The following is a 15,081-nucleotide window of genomic DNA, read 5'->3' as shown; positions in this document are numbered from 1 at the left end:
AGGGACGAGGGTAGGGACCCAAGGCAGGACTGCCAGACTAAGGGACAGGGACGAGGGTAGGGACTGTGGCTCTGTGGAAAGGAGTGCATTGGGAAAGGGCTCTGCAACTGTCGGGACGCTGGAGGCTTCCGTTGGCTGGAATGTGCCAGGGCAATCAATGGTTGCAGGAATGCAAGGGTAAATGCAGGAATGAGGGGTAAAGTGTGGCCAGTCACCCCAGAGCATGAAAAAGCACGGGAGGGCAAAGGCCTTCAAAGGAGGCCCTGCATAGCTGAGGAGGCCCATGACGGGCTGGAACCATGGTGCTTTAGGGAGAGTGGAAGGAGGGAAAAGGAAGCCATGTGGCTTTCATCATCTAGATGACGTCATGGGACTGGTAAAATGAATTGTGTTAGGACTACATGGTCACCATCTGGACTTACTTTTTTATTAAAAAATATTTTCATTTACGTGTATTTGTGAGTGTATGGCACATGTGTGTGGGTGCCTGGGAAGGTAGGAAAGGGTGTTGGTTCCAGGAGCTGGAGTTACAGGCTATAGTATGTCACTGGGTGCAGGCCTCAGGCCTATACTCCATCCTCTAGAAGAGCAATGAAGCTTCTTAATCACTGAGCCATCTGGTCAACCCATAGCCAGGGCCTTACAGTCTGAAGCCTGGATTGGGATTGCAGGGAGCACACTGACACAAAGGGTACCTCTTTAGCTTGTTCCACATGATGCAAACTGACCTTGTTCTTGCTATCACATAAACCTTTTACTTTTCCTGTCTATAATAACCCATGTCTATCATATACTTTAGTGATATACATATATTAAAAGTTCTTTATAACTCTTATATCAGTTGTAATCACGTATGCTCTGGGGCTATTTTTTTTCACTCCCTAGTGCCCCGCATCCCACCAGGAAGTATTGCAAAATGCAACCAACTAGTTGGGGAGCTCAAACTTACAGATTACATGGTACGCAACAGTATGAAACCGTACTAGGATGATTTCTTATCTGAACACTGGAACCAGGGCTGCTTGTGTGAAAGCCGGGACCTCCATTTCTGAGAAGCTCATTCTGTGTGCACTTCCCAGGAGTGACTTGTGTTACAATGTATTTCTATTTTCTCTAAAAATATACAACATAAAACTTGAAAGTCCATCTTAACAAAAGAATATGAAGGCGGTAAGAACATGTACAAAGAGACTGTAGCCCCAAAGCATTTAATGTGTGTAGAAGTAGCTGTTTATAATAAAGTTTTAATTGTATAAAATTTCTAAGGCGTGTTGGAGAACAGACTGTTATCTGTTTTTAATCCTCATGAAAAAACACCTATAATTCAGACCAAACTGGAATATACAGTACACACACACACACATACACACACACACACACACACACACACACACACACACACACACCTCTCTTTGTCTCCCTTTTCTGTGTGTGTATAGTTTTCAACGGACAATCATTTCAATCTATCTAAAATTTCCAGGTCTTTAAGAGCTACATCAGGTCTTGTCTCCACTGTAAGCATTCCACTGTAGCCTTAGCATATCATTCGTAAGCAGAGTTATAGTAACAGATCCTGTGAATGGCTTTACCAGTGTCCAAATTGTCCCACTGAAATGCCCTCCCTCAAACATAGCACTGATCATGTAATACTCTGGCTCAAGATACAAACAGTTTCCAACAGTTGCATGCTAACATGTACACTATTGCTCTGGTGTTTCTGACCCAGACATTCTCCTCTACTGTGACAACTGCATGTTTGCACCATTTGCCGTCTTGTGTGTGTGTGTGTATGTGTGTGTGTGTGTGTGTGTGTGTGTGTGTGTGTGTGTGTGTGTGTTTTTCAAGTCTTCCTCTGCCTGGATTTTCTGTTCCTATTCTGTGTACTTACCTGTCTTTCTGACTATTATTCGGGTTACTAACATCCATGCCTTTCCTTTGGATCAGGCCATAGGTCTGGTCTTGTCATTTTGACTCAGTGTGATTAAATCATGGTTAATTTGGAGAATTGTTGGAAAGATGCTCAATTCCAGACACAACAAAGTCTTCAGAGTAGAGAGATGGACAAGCCACTATCCCATCCTCAGGAACTTTCTCAGCTCAACAGGGAGAAAAACATGGCAACAATCCTGACTCAAGATATGACATTCAAACTTAGGACTACTGGGGAAATAGTGGCAATGGAAAAGGGGGATGAAGGGACAGAAATGGATGGTTCTTCATAGCAGGCTAGGCTGTGGGTAGGTGATTTCCAAATGGACAGATGAGCAGATGGCAGAGAGAAGCACAATGCAGTCTATTTTGGAAATTTTAGAAAATAGATGTTTTGTCCTGAAGAATAAGTTTTAATTCTCCTTTAGAGGGTGGATGGGAAATAGCATTCATGGAGCTAAAAAATATGGCAAGGGCTTAGAAAGTTCTTTTATGCTTTTCCACAAATTGTCTGTGGTTGGCCCAAATGATTAGATTACCTTGCATTCTTCCATTTATAATTTATCTCTGTAAAGGAGAACTTTGAAGGCAGACTGTAAGTACACACTCTCCAGATGCCTCAACCTCCTCAGCACAGGATTTAACTTGTAGCGGGAATTGTAGGACTCTTTTATTTTCACAATTATGATCCCAGCAATTGTATGCCCAGTGTTTAAGAGAACTTTAAACATCAGTTAGGAGAACTGAACAATGCTGAGTCAAGACAAAATAAAAACGATCAGCATGTTTTGTATAGATGCTCAGGCTTAGTAGTTTTGCCTCTAGAACAATTTTATTTGCTATTATAAGACAATTTAGCATAATTTGTCTCAAAATATCATATCTTAGCGTATTTATAGTTGTCAATAATTGAATAGCCAACACAAGCATGGATTTACAATGATGGTTATTGGATTTGCTTCTCAGAACTGCTTGGGTGGCACCCTCTGAAGACTGGCCACCCCTGACCTTCTGTAGTCTATCAATACTTATGATCTTACGACATCTTTCAATAGAGTCAATACTGAGAGATAATCTGAAGAGATGGAGGGGAATGAGAGTGAAGATGGGGAAGTTAGCATGACATTTCATCAAACTTATGGCAACCCAGGGTAGTGACCCCTTATATGTATTCTGGGAGGAGTTAGAAAAGCAAAAAGAATGGATGTGGACAACCAACCCAAGAATCCACTCTGATGGACAGAACCCACTGAGCTTCCTACTCATGCTGAGGGAAGAAAGAAAAGTAAAAACCAGTATGATTTGGGGAAATCTAGGCAGACACACATAGGAACACAAATAATTTGACAAGAGTACGTGAAGGTGCTGGTGACAGGAAAAAGAATCAAGGTCTGAGGAGATGGCTCAGTGAGTGAAACGCTTGCCATGCAACCAGGAAGGCCAGGTCTAGTGGTGCACACTTGTGCTTCTGGAACTGAGGAGGTGGAGGGAGGCAGGAGAGCCGGTGAGCACCAGGTCAGTGAGGGAACCTATCTCAAAAAAGGTGGACAGCATCTGAAGAATGGCATCCAGGGTTGACTTCTGGCATCCATACGGACATGCACATATGAATAGCATACACACTGCATACATGTCAACATCAGCACACATGTACATGTATAAATAAACATACAAAAAAAGAAAGAAAAGAGATCAAATAAGAGACACTGAAGAGCATGGGGTAAGTATAGTAATACTCATTATGTCCTTGAATGGTTATTTGCCTCCTGATTATTTCATTGGGTTGCTAACACCTGACACCACGTGCATTCGTTTTTGCTTATTGCTGGCCATGGTGGTAGGTGGAATATGTGTCTCCTGTTTATAATATCACTACCCGTGATCTTATTCTCTTATTTACAGGCGGAGAGATGTGTCCCAGTGGCCTTGCTGTCCATATTGTTTGTCTTCGAGATGAAAACAAAAAGCAAGAGCCATCTAAAGGATAGTGAATCCAATAGCAAACGGGCAGGCAGGGCATATACAGGCCTAGCAGTGCCTCATGCTCTAGGTGACAGAAGCTCGGCCGAGAGACAGCTGTAGACTATGTTCTGAGAAGAACTCAACTGGTCAGTGACCTGTGTGTGATTTGTATTTAGCTAATATTTCTCATGTTTTGGTTTGGAGACTCAGTCCCTTCCTGGTCTTCATGTGAGAAACAGTCTGGATCCAGGCATAGTGCCAAGTATCTGTAGTTCCAGCTATGCCTGAGGCTGAGACAGGAGATAGCTCAGGCACAGACACTCAGGGAAAATACAGGAACAACCTACAGACTCTACCTCCAAACAACACCAACAATACCAATCGAGTCTTACATTAGTCTGGGGATGTCACTGACAGCCACTGTCCCGTCGTGTGTCTCACTCTCCCCATCTTCCTCTTCCTCCTCACTGCTCTCTGACTCTTCACTGGAGGAGGAGTAGTCGGTCACTTTCTTCAGTGGGCGGTTTGTTTCTTCAATCCGGAGTTCTCTTAACTCTTTAGCTAATGCCGTCAGGTCCTATGAAAGAAAAGTTTGTAAGGGCATGAAGTATAGGTGCAACCAAAGCTGTATCTCCCAGCCAGTCATTGCTCCAGCTTAAGCAACAAGAAAAAAAAAGAAAGGAAGAAGCTCAGTAGAGAATTGTGACAAACACAGTTACTGTATGGAACTAAGAAAATGATGTTTGTGTGGAGAAACTAAGAGGCGGGAGATGAGATAAATTCAAACTTTGTTCAAAATCAATAGCTAGACCAGGACTAACAGTGCATGTGACGTGTGTGTGTCAGACTGGGACTGACTATGCGTGTGCATATATGTGCATGCCGTGCCATGGACATGCGCATACATAAAAATATTGTCTTTCTTTCTCTTTTGAGAGGATGAGATTGGTCACCCTCAGACTTGAATGGGAAAATAAAGGGCATTAAAATTTGTTCCCCAAATACTGTGGAATTCCCGCCAAAACCCCAATGATGGCCTTTCCTCTCTCGTGAAGGCTACTGGACCATAATCTAGCCTCAATTGTAAAACAGAACAGTTGCCAAGGTTCATTTGGTGTGAAGTCATTCTCCAAAGAACAAAGGTACCACATCAAATGACTGCCCACCCCAAATCCTAGTGTCACTAAAATTTAGAGCCACAGAAATACGTCAATCAAGAGGAATGACAAACAAACAAACAAATAACAAACAAACAAACAAACAAACAAACGATCAGTTCTCTTCCAGCACGACAGGTGTTTTTCATCTTTAAGTTTTAAATTCCAGTCACCTGGCAGAACCCCTCACAAGAATGCTGAAATGATGTGTAAACACCCAAAGGAAGAGATCATTTTCCATGAGTGTGATGAAACCCTTAGCCTTATGGATGTGATGAGGCAGGACTTGGTCACCAGGCATAGTGCAAGACAGTGTGCTGAACGTCTGACTACCTTAATGGGCATGCTTTCAGAGCAAGGCGGAGGGAGACAGTTCTGCAGAAGCATGGCCGCTCTACTTTGCATGGGTTAAACTGCCCATGGCACGAAGCATGCAGATGAGGAAGAAGCAATTTGACGTTGGTCTTACCATTTCTCCCTATTTAGGGGCCCATGTGGGGACCAGAGCATTCAGCGAGAGACAGGGAGTTAGGGAGAGAGAAACTCATTGAAAAAGACTAAATCCCACATTTCCCCCCCAAAAAATAATTGGCCATATTCTCTCTTTATTTCAGTTCAGAAATGTATTTGTCCAATTCACCTGATGTATGATTACGTCACCTCAGTGACATAAGTGCTCAATCCCAATCAGAAGAAAGATTATGATAAACATGCATAGCTAATGGTAGTTATAATTTTGAGGAACCCATAGGCCATGGCATTGCTGTACCGCGGTCACATGGCAAGCACCGCTGTTTTGGTCAACACGCATGGGGCAATCACTTTGGTGCTTCACTAAAATTTAGGAAATGTTGTCAAGTGAACGAGCCAGAATCATTTCCTTTTAATATCATGTCTCAAAAGGAAAGTCATAATGTCCCGAAGTCGCCTGAAGGTCCCATGAAGGGGAGGCTTCTGGAAATCCCAATACACACTTGCTGGGGCTGCCCATACATGCACACTTCCTCAAACACACAACCCCAGTCTCCGCTGTCTGTGAAAGTGAATAGAGAGTTGGATCCGAAAGGCTTGACGATGTTTGAAGAAAACATATTATAGAAGGGGAAAGCCCCGCCCCCCCCACACAGAGAATTTTACGCACATTTATTTCTAGTTTCTTAGGCAATGCACCCAAACCAGGAAAGGCTAATAGCTAGCTTTCACCCTTCCACGTATTTCCTCTTGATTGCTACGGATACATTTATCTCTTTCAACAGAAAGTGTATGAAGAACATGCTAGATGGGCACAATGGGGACAAACTGTTGACAGATTGTCAAGACTCGGAAAGCAAGAGGACAGGGTGAGCTTCCCAACTAGCAAAAGTGACAGATTAGACACAGTTATTGCATATTTAGGTTTTTTTTAAATAAGGTAAGACTATCAATGAAAATAACTAATATTTAAAATTTTAATATTAAAAACTATTCTTAATTATGATTTAAAGAGAGAATATGGTTTAAAGAGGCTTGTTTCTACTATCAGAAAGTCTGAGTAAAATATAATACTATCACTATGACTTATTTAAATTAATGATACATTTTCCCCCAGGCATTGCTTCCTTATCTCTGACAGTTCAGAACAAGATAAGACAGAGAGATTTTTAAAAATCCAATCTATTTAGAATTATTTAGTAGATCCATAAGCCAGTAACAACTTCAAGAAAGTTTCACTTGTTAAAATGACCTACATTTCCCTAAATACTGTATTTATCAATGCTTTAAAATTAAGATCTGATTTATAATTTTGGCTTTAATCAGAAATTTTTATTTCTGTGTCATTAAAAAGTTCTTTCATGAAACATAAAAATAATTGCGAATCTATTTCAGTTTAATTGGCAACATCTTGGAGAGTGGGACACAAATGAAAATTTCAAGGTAGCAATAATGAGTAATCAAGAGTAATGCCCTTGAACAAAATTAATCTCCCATTGCCAGCAGCCTTAGTGGCTAGCTGAGCTTTTGTTCCTCGTATGCTCACGATGAAGAAAATGGACACAATCAATGCAGGAAATAGACATGATGCAATATTGTCACTGCTGGGTTCGGATGCATTTTCATACACTTTGTTCTCTGACAATTCCAATTTCCTCCATATAATAAGCCTTTTATGGTAATTTATTGCTTGGCTGTCTCAAGCCTGCAGCTAAGAAGTGTAAAATGGGGTAATAGAAGTGCTATTTAGCAAATATTTGAGAACGTATTAACTAAAAAAGAGATGTGGCCCAAATACTCCATTTCTTCCCACAGAGCTATTGTGAAGGCAGTAGGGGCTCCCATCCAAAGGGGGCTTGGACGCGGCATTTCTCAGCTTCTTCATGCCATAACTTTTCATCCTGGTGGGCTTGTTTCATCTGACGGTTACAGAATGCCTTGCTTCAAAATATGCTCATTTGGGTTTCTTTTTTTTTAAATTTTATTTATTTATTTATTTATTTATTTATTTATTTATTTATTTATGATTTCTGCCTCCTCCCCGCCACTGCCTCCCATTTCCCTCCCCCTCCCCCAATCAAGTCCCCCTCCCTCGTCAGCCTGAAGAGCAATCAGGGTTCCCTGCCTTCTTTTTGTTTGAAATAATATAACTGATTCAAATTTTACTCTCACTGGTTGAGCCATTATATTGTTAGCGAATTTTAATCTGATCTTTTGTTTCTGTGTTGCTTTTCCCCCCTTCTTAGGAAAGCAAAAGGAGAGACACAGGGTGCACCCCCCCTTAACTTCAGTGGACTCATCTGAAGGAAAAAGAGTCCAGCTTACTAATCATTACGTATATTTCAACCCATCAATGGGTGATTTTAGAATTGCTCAGATCTTTCTTTACCCCAATAAAAACATAACCTCCACACCCAGAGTTTGCTTCTGCACACAGACTTCATTACACACATTCAGTTATGGGAAGGTAAAGGGTATTTGTCTTCAAAAGTTGTCTTAAATAACAATGTTGCAAAAATTTCATAGTACGTTAGAAAGTAATGCTAAATTAATATCAACCTTTGGGATTTATTGCTATGAAAAATTAAACTACTGAATTACCAATAATACAAAATACATTTTAAAAGGTATTTAAAGACTTATTTGAATTTCATTCTGGGTCATCCAAACAGGAAAACAGCTACAGAAGGAAAGTCATATCAAACCCTAGGAACAGAGACGGGTGACAGAGCTGGGCCCAGGGGACCTCTTACTGTGAAGGACTGCCTGGTGTAGGATGCTTAGCTCCGCCCTTTTAATGTATGGACAAGCTGCCAGTAGCTCCGCCTCTACTTTCAAGTGTAACAACTACAACTAACTTCAGATTTTGCTCATTAGATCCTAGGTGAAAGCAGAGTAGCAATCAGGGCTAGGAGCTGCTGGAGTAGGCAGGGCCACAGGAGTTGCTGGGGTAGGAAGGTCATCTCCTAGGTTTTGAGTGGTTCAGATCACTGATGCTCAAGGGTCAGAGCTGTCAGTTTACTGAGGGCATTTGCCCTGATGTACATCCCAGAGATTTTGGCATGTGGGTGCCTATTCCTCATCTCTATCTGGTGTGGTGAAGCATACCAAAATCAATGAAGCGATTTACCAAAACCTGAACCATCCAGGGCTAAGCAGATGAGACGTAGGAGAGCCCTTTTCCTTATGACAGCCACCTCCATATCAATGTCTGGACCCTTAAATTGTTGATATGAATACTACTTTATTGACAGTTACAGTACCCAGTACCAGAAAATAATTTTCTTTCTTTCTTTGCTCTGGGTGACTAGTTAAAAAAGTTGGGATAGCCCCACCATCTTTGCTACTATGAGGGAAAGCAAGGCCATGGTGCAGAGTGATTATAGACAGTCCCTGCTTTAGACCCGTGGGGAGCAGCACCATCAGCAGCAACACCTTCACCAGGCGAGGGACTTTCTGACTCACTATGAATGTGTGGTGGTCACAGCTACGGTGAAAAACAGCTTCACAGACACAAACTTCCATACTCGCAAAGTCAGTTCTGTGTCTATGGCTCAACTCTGAACAAGTACTTTCTACTTTAAAAAAAAATGTCTTTGCACGCGTGGCCTTAAGGGCCCAGACAAGTTTGTGGGTAAAGGTGAGTAGCTGTTTTTATTCCCATTCTTCAGATCAGAAAACTGACTGAGATTACGAGAGTTATCCTAGCCAGCGTTCACCGAGGGGAGCCATACTTCAAATGTAGCTGCTGATCCCCGAAGCCAGTGCTTTTTCCATATAATTTCAAAAAAATGTCCTCTGTGGAGCTACAGCTTGGAAGCCATCATAGTAAACCTCCCATTTCAAGCATCCGGGACTCTGCAAGGCCTGTCTGCTCAGAACGGTTCTACCGCACTCTGCTCATGCAGGCCTGACGAACAGCGAGGCGGCCATACTCAGCAAGCTATCTCCAGTGGACAAAGCCATGTGCTTCTCTAGTAGAAAAACAGCTACACAGATGAGGGACTCAATCACTCCACTCGCCTGGGCTCAGTAGCCAAGGCTGGTGTTGCTTGTGGTGGTTTGGCTGCCCCACAAAATTATTCTAACAGCACACAGTAACTCCTCGTTCACAAATCACACTATACATTTGGGGTATGTAAGAACTGTGTCTCTGCTCTGTTAGAAAACCACTGAGGGTCATCTCCTAGTAAGGATGCTGAATACGGGTTTTTATCAGAAGGTGCTGAACGGAGAAACCACACATTAACAAAACACTAGTACCTGCTGTTCGCCTGATTGGGACATTGGGAAAACAATGTTTTTACTTAGTGAAGGACTCTAAAGCTTTTTATGGCTACATACGAGGGTCTTGGGTTAGAGCTTCTTTAGAATGGGCTCCCCCCACCCCCCCCCAAAAAACAAGGCTTTTCCCACAACCCCACTGGCCTCCTGTCTGCATGTCAACATCGGGAAATGGGCTTAACTGTCACATCTTGTGAAAGCATGGCTGAGAAAGGGTAGTACTGACCTCGTCTATAGCTTTCTTATAGCTCTGTGACGAGAGGAACCCATTCCCGAAGAGTCCACAGGCAGGAAAACGCCGAAAGAAAAGAAGTAGAGGAACCCAGTCCCGAAGTGTCCACAGGCAGGGAAAAGCCAGAAGAAGAGAAGCAGGTTAGACACAAAATCGATATTGTTAGTAGAAAACTAACACGGACAAATAGGCAAAGAGAAGTGCAAGCCAGAGCGCTGCAAATTCCCATCATTATTACTTAGCATCCTCCTTACTTTAAGATGATAAAATCAGTAAATGAAAGAGACATTTATGCACATGACAGTGACTCAGAACATCCAATCTGCTTTTCTGCTTTCAGACAGCCTGTTCTTTTTTCCTTCCTTTCCTTTAGTTTTAGCATTATCTATCTATCTATCTATCTATCTATCTATCTATCTATCTATCTATCTATCTATCTATCTATCTATCTATCTATCTATCTATCTCCATCCATCCATCCATCCATCCATCCATCCATCCATCCATCTGAGACAATGTTTCATGTATCCTAGACTAGCCTTGAACTCATTATTCAGCTGAAGATGACTTTGAACTTCTGGTCCTCTTACACATTGATATTAAAGGTGTGTACCATCATGCCTGTTAATGAAGTGCTCGGGATCAAATCCAGGGCTTCATGTGTGCAGAATGAGCACTTAATCAACTGAACTATACTTTAACCCATACTCTTCCTTCCTTCCTTCCTTCCTTCCTTCCTTCCTTCCTTTCTTTCTTTCTTTCTTTCTTTCTTTCTTTCTTTCTTTCTTTCTTTCTTTCTTTCTTTCTTTCTTTCTATTTGGTGTCATGTCCAAAGGAAACTGCACACCCCCAGACTCTGGCACCTCTACCAAAGCAGTCAGAAAGGACAAATGGCCATCTATGGTGACTATTATTTTGCTGGCCTCCAAGCTCCCTTATTATCATACTACCTGTGGTTCCTCTCAGCTCTTCACAGCCTGCCTCCTGTCCCACACTCCTCAAGCTCATGGTTTTCCTCCCCAGCTTCTCACTCCCATACAACACTGCCATTTCAGTCACATGCCCTCTCCTGTCTTCTCCTCTTGGCTCCTCCCTCTTGCCTTTCTCTTGGCATCCTCTTCCTGAATTCCCTTTGTCCTCCTCTCTCTCTGACTCTCCCCTGCTTTCCTGTCATGGCCTGGTTCTCTCTGCTGACCACCTTGTACTGCTATCTCTCCCTGCCCTGGACTCTTCCAGATGCCCCTGGCTACACTCTCTCATATCTACAATAGAAACCTTCTCCTCAGCCACACCTTAGAGCAGTCAGTCCTAAATTTATACATCTGATGCTGAAACCCTCAATTTATACACTTGGGTCCTTCATGGTTCAGCAATGGCTCTGGATTTCAAGTCTCCAGGCCCTGTGTTACACCACGCTTACTAAGTTTTGCTTCAAACAGACCAGTTCATAAGGCATGACAAGCAGTGAAGAACCAGCCTGCCTCCATCTTAGTCTTAGAAGCCATCTTATAGTAAAGACAGACTAGGCTCATTTCTGTTTATGATTAAATCTGTTTCTCAAGGACGGGTTTACCCCACCCGGAACCTTAGCTACAAATGGTTCTGCACTGCGTGTTCCAGGAATGTCAATCTTCCTGTGTTTCAAAAAGTTGTTTAGAATCATCTTGCAACCCCACCTTTGTTCCAAAAGGTTCTATGACCACCTATGGCTACCTTGTTATGACTACCTATTGCTATGACCACCTTGTTCTACCTACCCTGCCACCATGTCTTTGTGTCAGGAAGTCATTAGGACTGACTTGTTATGATATTGTGCTCCTGTAACCAAGCCCTCTATCCCTGACCTATGAAAGTCTTGCCTTCCTCACATTCCATGCTGATGTCTTAACCCCTGCCTGAGGCAGTCCATGAACACAAATTAAAAAGCTTGCTTTAATGAATTTGACCGTGATGACCTGAGTTGGTGGTCTTCCTCCTCCGACCTTTGGGATTGATAGTCGCTGAAGACAGGGATGACAGTTCACGTGTGGAGGGTGGATGGCAGCAGCTTACAGGAAGAGCCTAAGTATTCCTGACTGCTACTTTTAACATCTTTATATCAGAGTGCTAAGCAAACACTCTGGGATTGTGTGAGCTAGTCTCATCCCTTTTTAATTTCTTACAGGACTGCTGATGAGCAACAAAGCATCCAAAGTCAACAGAAGCAGCCCAAGATCCATTCAGTTCCCCTCAATCATGACTTCCTTTTAGACACTTCTAGCATACATCGTCCTTATTATCCTCTAGTTTTTCTTTGAGTAGTGACTGTAACCCCATTACTTTATCTTAGATTCTCAGGTAAGCGAAGACATAGAAATTCTTAGGAAGGCTAGCACTCACAGCTGGTCGACTGGGTCGGGTGATGTCTCTGGATTCTTCAGGTTTCACCTTGGAAGGTTCGTGGGGGAGCACAGGTGATCCTTCTGACTTACTGTTGGCTAGAGAAAAGAAGAGGGACAAGAAAGAGCGGACATGGCTCTTAGAAAAGGCTGCCTCATTCTGAGTGAGTGACTCACTAGGCAAATCCGTGTATTCGATGGAAAAACAACAAATATACTCAAAAAAAAAAGTCAGACAGCTGAGGCCTGAAATCCAGAAGCCACAGTAAAAATAAAAATCTGCAGTCACTACCAAGTGTGTATGAGGCACAGTACTAAATGCTTTCTCTGTTGATTATTGCAATTAATCCTTGTTCCAAGCCAATGGTCTGGCACTATTTTCTTATTCTCCAGATAAGGACAGATTCAAAGATGACACCCTTAGCTCAAGGTAAAGAATAAAATGAGTTTTGTTTGATGGAATGAGTTTTAAAGGAAGCTGAGAAGTGACCTGAGACCTTTAAGGAAGAAAGAAAGATACAGGAACAGGGAGGTGTTGATAAAGGTGAGGGACCCAGTAATAGAGTTGGGGAGCCAGGCTGGGGGGGGCCCTGCGGCCAGAGTGAGAGATGCCGTGTTATAGATGTCACATGTGAGGCCCCCTGCGGCACAGTGAGAGATGCCGCATTATGTATGTCATATGTAGAGCAGCAGGCAAATCATGGCTGCATTTACTAAGGGGCCACGAGCTTGTCTTAAGGGAGAGTGACCCACCAGCTTGTTAATAGTTATCAAATCGTGCTTCAGACAGCCTGTTCTTACTTATTGTGAGCACATTTATTCTCTGAAGGAAGTGACTTAAAAAGAGGGAATTTTGACTAGTTAGAACAGGGGTTTTCTAGGTATTAATTAATTGCACTATAGTCTTTCCATAGGTCTCTTCTTAGTGAAAACTAAGCAATGATGACGCTTTTGAACTAAATATCAGGCTATGTTTTTCTATTTATCTAATGGGAACAACCAGAATAATCAACCTTGTGACTTTAAGGCAAAAGTATTTTCTTCTGTCTTGTGAATTTACTTTATATTGACTTTTAGGAAACGTCATTTTGAGAAATACCCAAGATGATGAAGCCTGCTTGGAACCCTGGAAGGGATGACTGGCGCCATGGGAACAGGACAGTGGGGTGCATGAGACTGAAAATGAGGAATCAAGTGGAAGTGGACATTTGGGGAACTAGAAAGTTACCATAGACAGGATTGTTGTTCACACTCTGATGTCATATGCACAATTAGGGACTCTAGTCCAGTGCCGTCAGAAGACACAAACGTAAGACAGCAGACAATTTGCAGTATCACACAACAGTGGCCACCTTGATGGCAGAGTTAGGAAGCAACCTCTCCTTTCCTCCCATGCAGAAGAGGAAGGAGGAGTTAGAGGATGCTTACCCCGAACTCTGGTTCGTTCACTAGATCCTGCTTGTGACCCAGGCTGAGAGCCTCCTTGGGAGCTGGGCTGGGAGCTGGGCGTGCTGGAGCTGGAGGAACTGCCGCTGCTGGTCCTCTGCAAGGGGCTCTCCAGGACAGGCTCTGTTCTGCGGAGATCAGGATTGCTGCATGGACAGGAGAACACAATGGCCCCAGGTCAACATCCAACACAGCAAGGCCCCCACTCAACAACTCAGTAGCAAGAAAACAAACAACAAATAAAAATGAGATAAGGACATAAAAAGACATTTTTAAAAAAAGGACATACAACAAGCCACATATAAAAATGCTTAGCACCACCTTACACTTATTAAAGTGATTTTTCTCAAAAAGAGGAATGTTAGCCATTGCTGCTAAGAATGCCGAGAAGGAAAGCCTCATCCTCTATTGGTGGGATGCAAATTAGTATATGAAAATTATTATGGAGATTCCTCCAAGAATTATAAACACAGCTACTACATGACCCAACAATTCAGCTTCTGGTTATATTGCTAGAGGAAATGAGGTCATTGTGCTGAGAAGATGGTGCATTCATTGTTGCATAGATGCATTCATAGCAGCAAAAGATAGAATCAGCATGCACAGACTGATAAAAATGCAATATATTTTTATATATGTAGCAATATATATTCTATACATATGTCAACCACACAAGAAGACATGAACTGCATGATCTCACATATGAAAAGGCACAACTCAGAGTAGCAGAGCTGCAGTGTGAATTATTCGCAGCTCTAAGGTTTGTATGGGAACTGTGAGATGTTAAGCAAAGAAATGTTTCAGTTAGACAGGATGAACAAGCTTTCAAGATCTATTGTATAGTGTGGTGCCTTTACTTAATATGTAAGTGTAAAGTAGAATTTTCTTTGAGAAAGGATCTCATTATATAGATTACCGTGGCACCACATCCAGCTTTGAAGTAGATCCTAAAAATTCTCATCACAAAAATGGTAACTATTTGAATTCACTTCACAGTTTATAATGACTATTAAAAATCACATGGTACATATAAATATGTTCTTTTAATTTTGTATACATTACTTAGATTATGGGTGCTTGCTATTGGTAGTGACTCCTGAAGTCCTAAAGCAAAGGATAAACGGTGGAAGGGCAGATGCTGGTAGGGTAGAGGCTGGGAGGGCAGACGCTGAGAGGGTAGAGGCTGGGAGGGTAGAGGCTGGGAGGGGAGAGGCTGGGAGGG

General features: G+C 42.4%; 1 protein-coding gene across 6 annotated transcripts in view; it reads right to left on the bottom strand.

Moving 5' to 3' along the window:
- The window catches only part of Tnik (TRAF2 and NCK interacting kinase), a 417,009-nt gene that overhangs the window by 38,971 nt on the left and 362,957 nt on the right, over nucleotides 1-15,081 (bottom strand). For 2 of the 6 annotated variants that reach the window (XM_026782809.1, XM_026782806.1), the window contains 5 exons: nucleotides 13,842-14,005; nucleotides 12,415-12,512; nucleotides 10,030-10,053; nucleotides 5,518-5,526; nucleotides 4,284-4,468 (listed from right to left, as the gene is read on the bottom strand). In XM_026782809.1, coding sequence (XP_026638610.1) covers nucleotides 4,284-4,468; nucleotides 5,518-5,526; nucleotides 10,030-10,053; nucleotides 12,415-12,512; nucleotides 13,842-14,005 — 480 coding nt within the window. The remainder of the gene's footprint in view (nucleotides 1-4,283; nucleotides 4,469-5,517; nucleotides 5,527-10,029; nucleotides 10,054-12,414; nucleotides 12,513-13,841; nucleotides 14,006-15,081) is intronic. The other 4 variants (XM_013347814.2, XM_005343909.2, XM_005343911.2 and 1 more) reach the window with 2 other exon arrangements.

This window comes from Microtus ochrogaster, chromosome 1 (genome assembly GCF_000317375.1).
Source record: "Microtus ochrogaster isolate Prairie Vole_2 chromosome 1, MicOch1.0, whole genome shotgun sequence".
NCBI classification, from domain to species: domain Eukaryota; kingdom Metazoa; phylum Chordata; class Mammalia; order Rodentia; family Cricetidae; genus Microtus; species Microtus ochrogaster.
The sequence above is the reverse complement of the archived record's forward strand: the minus strand, read 5'-3'. Positions and strand labels throughout refer to the sequence as shown.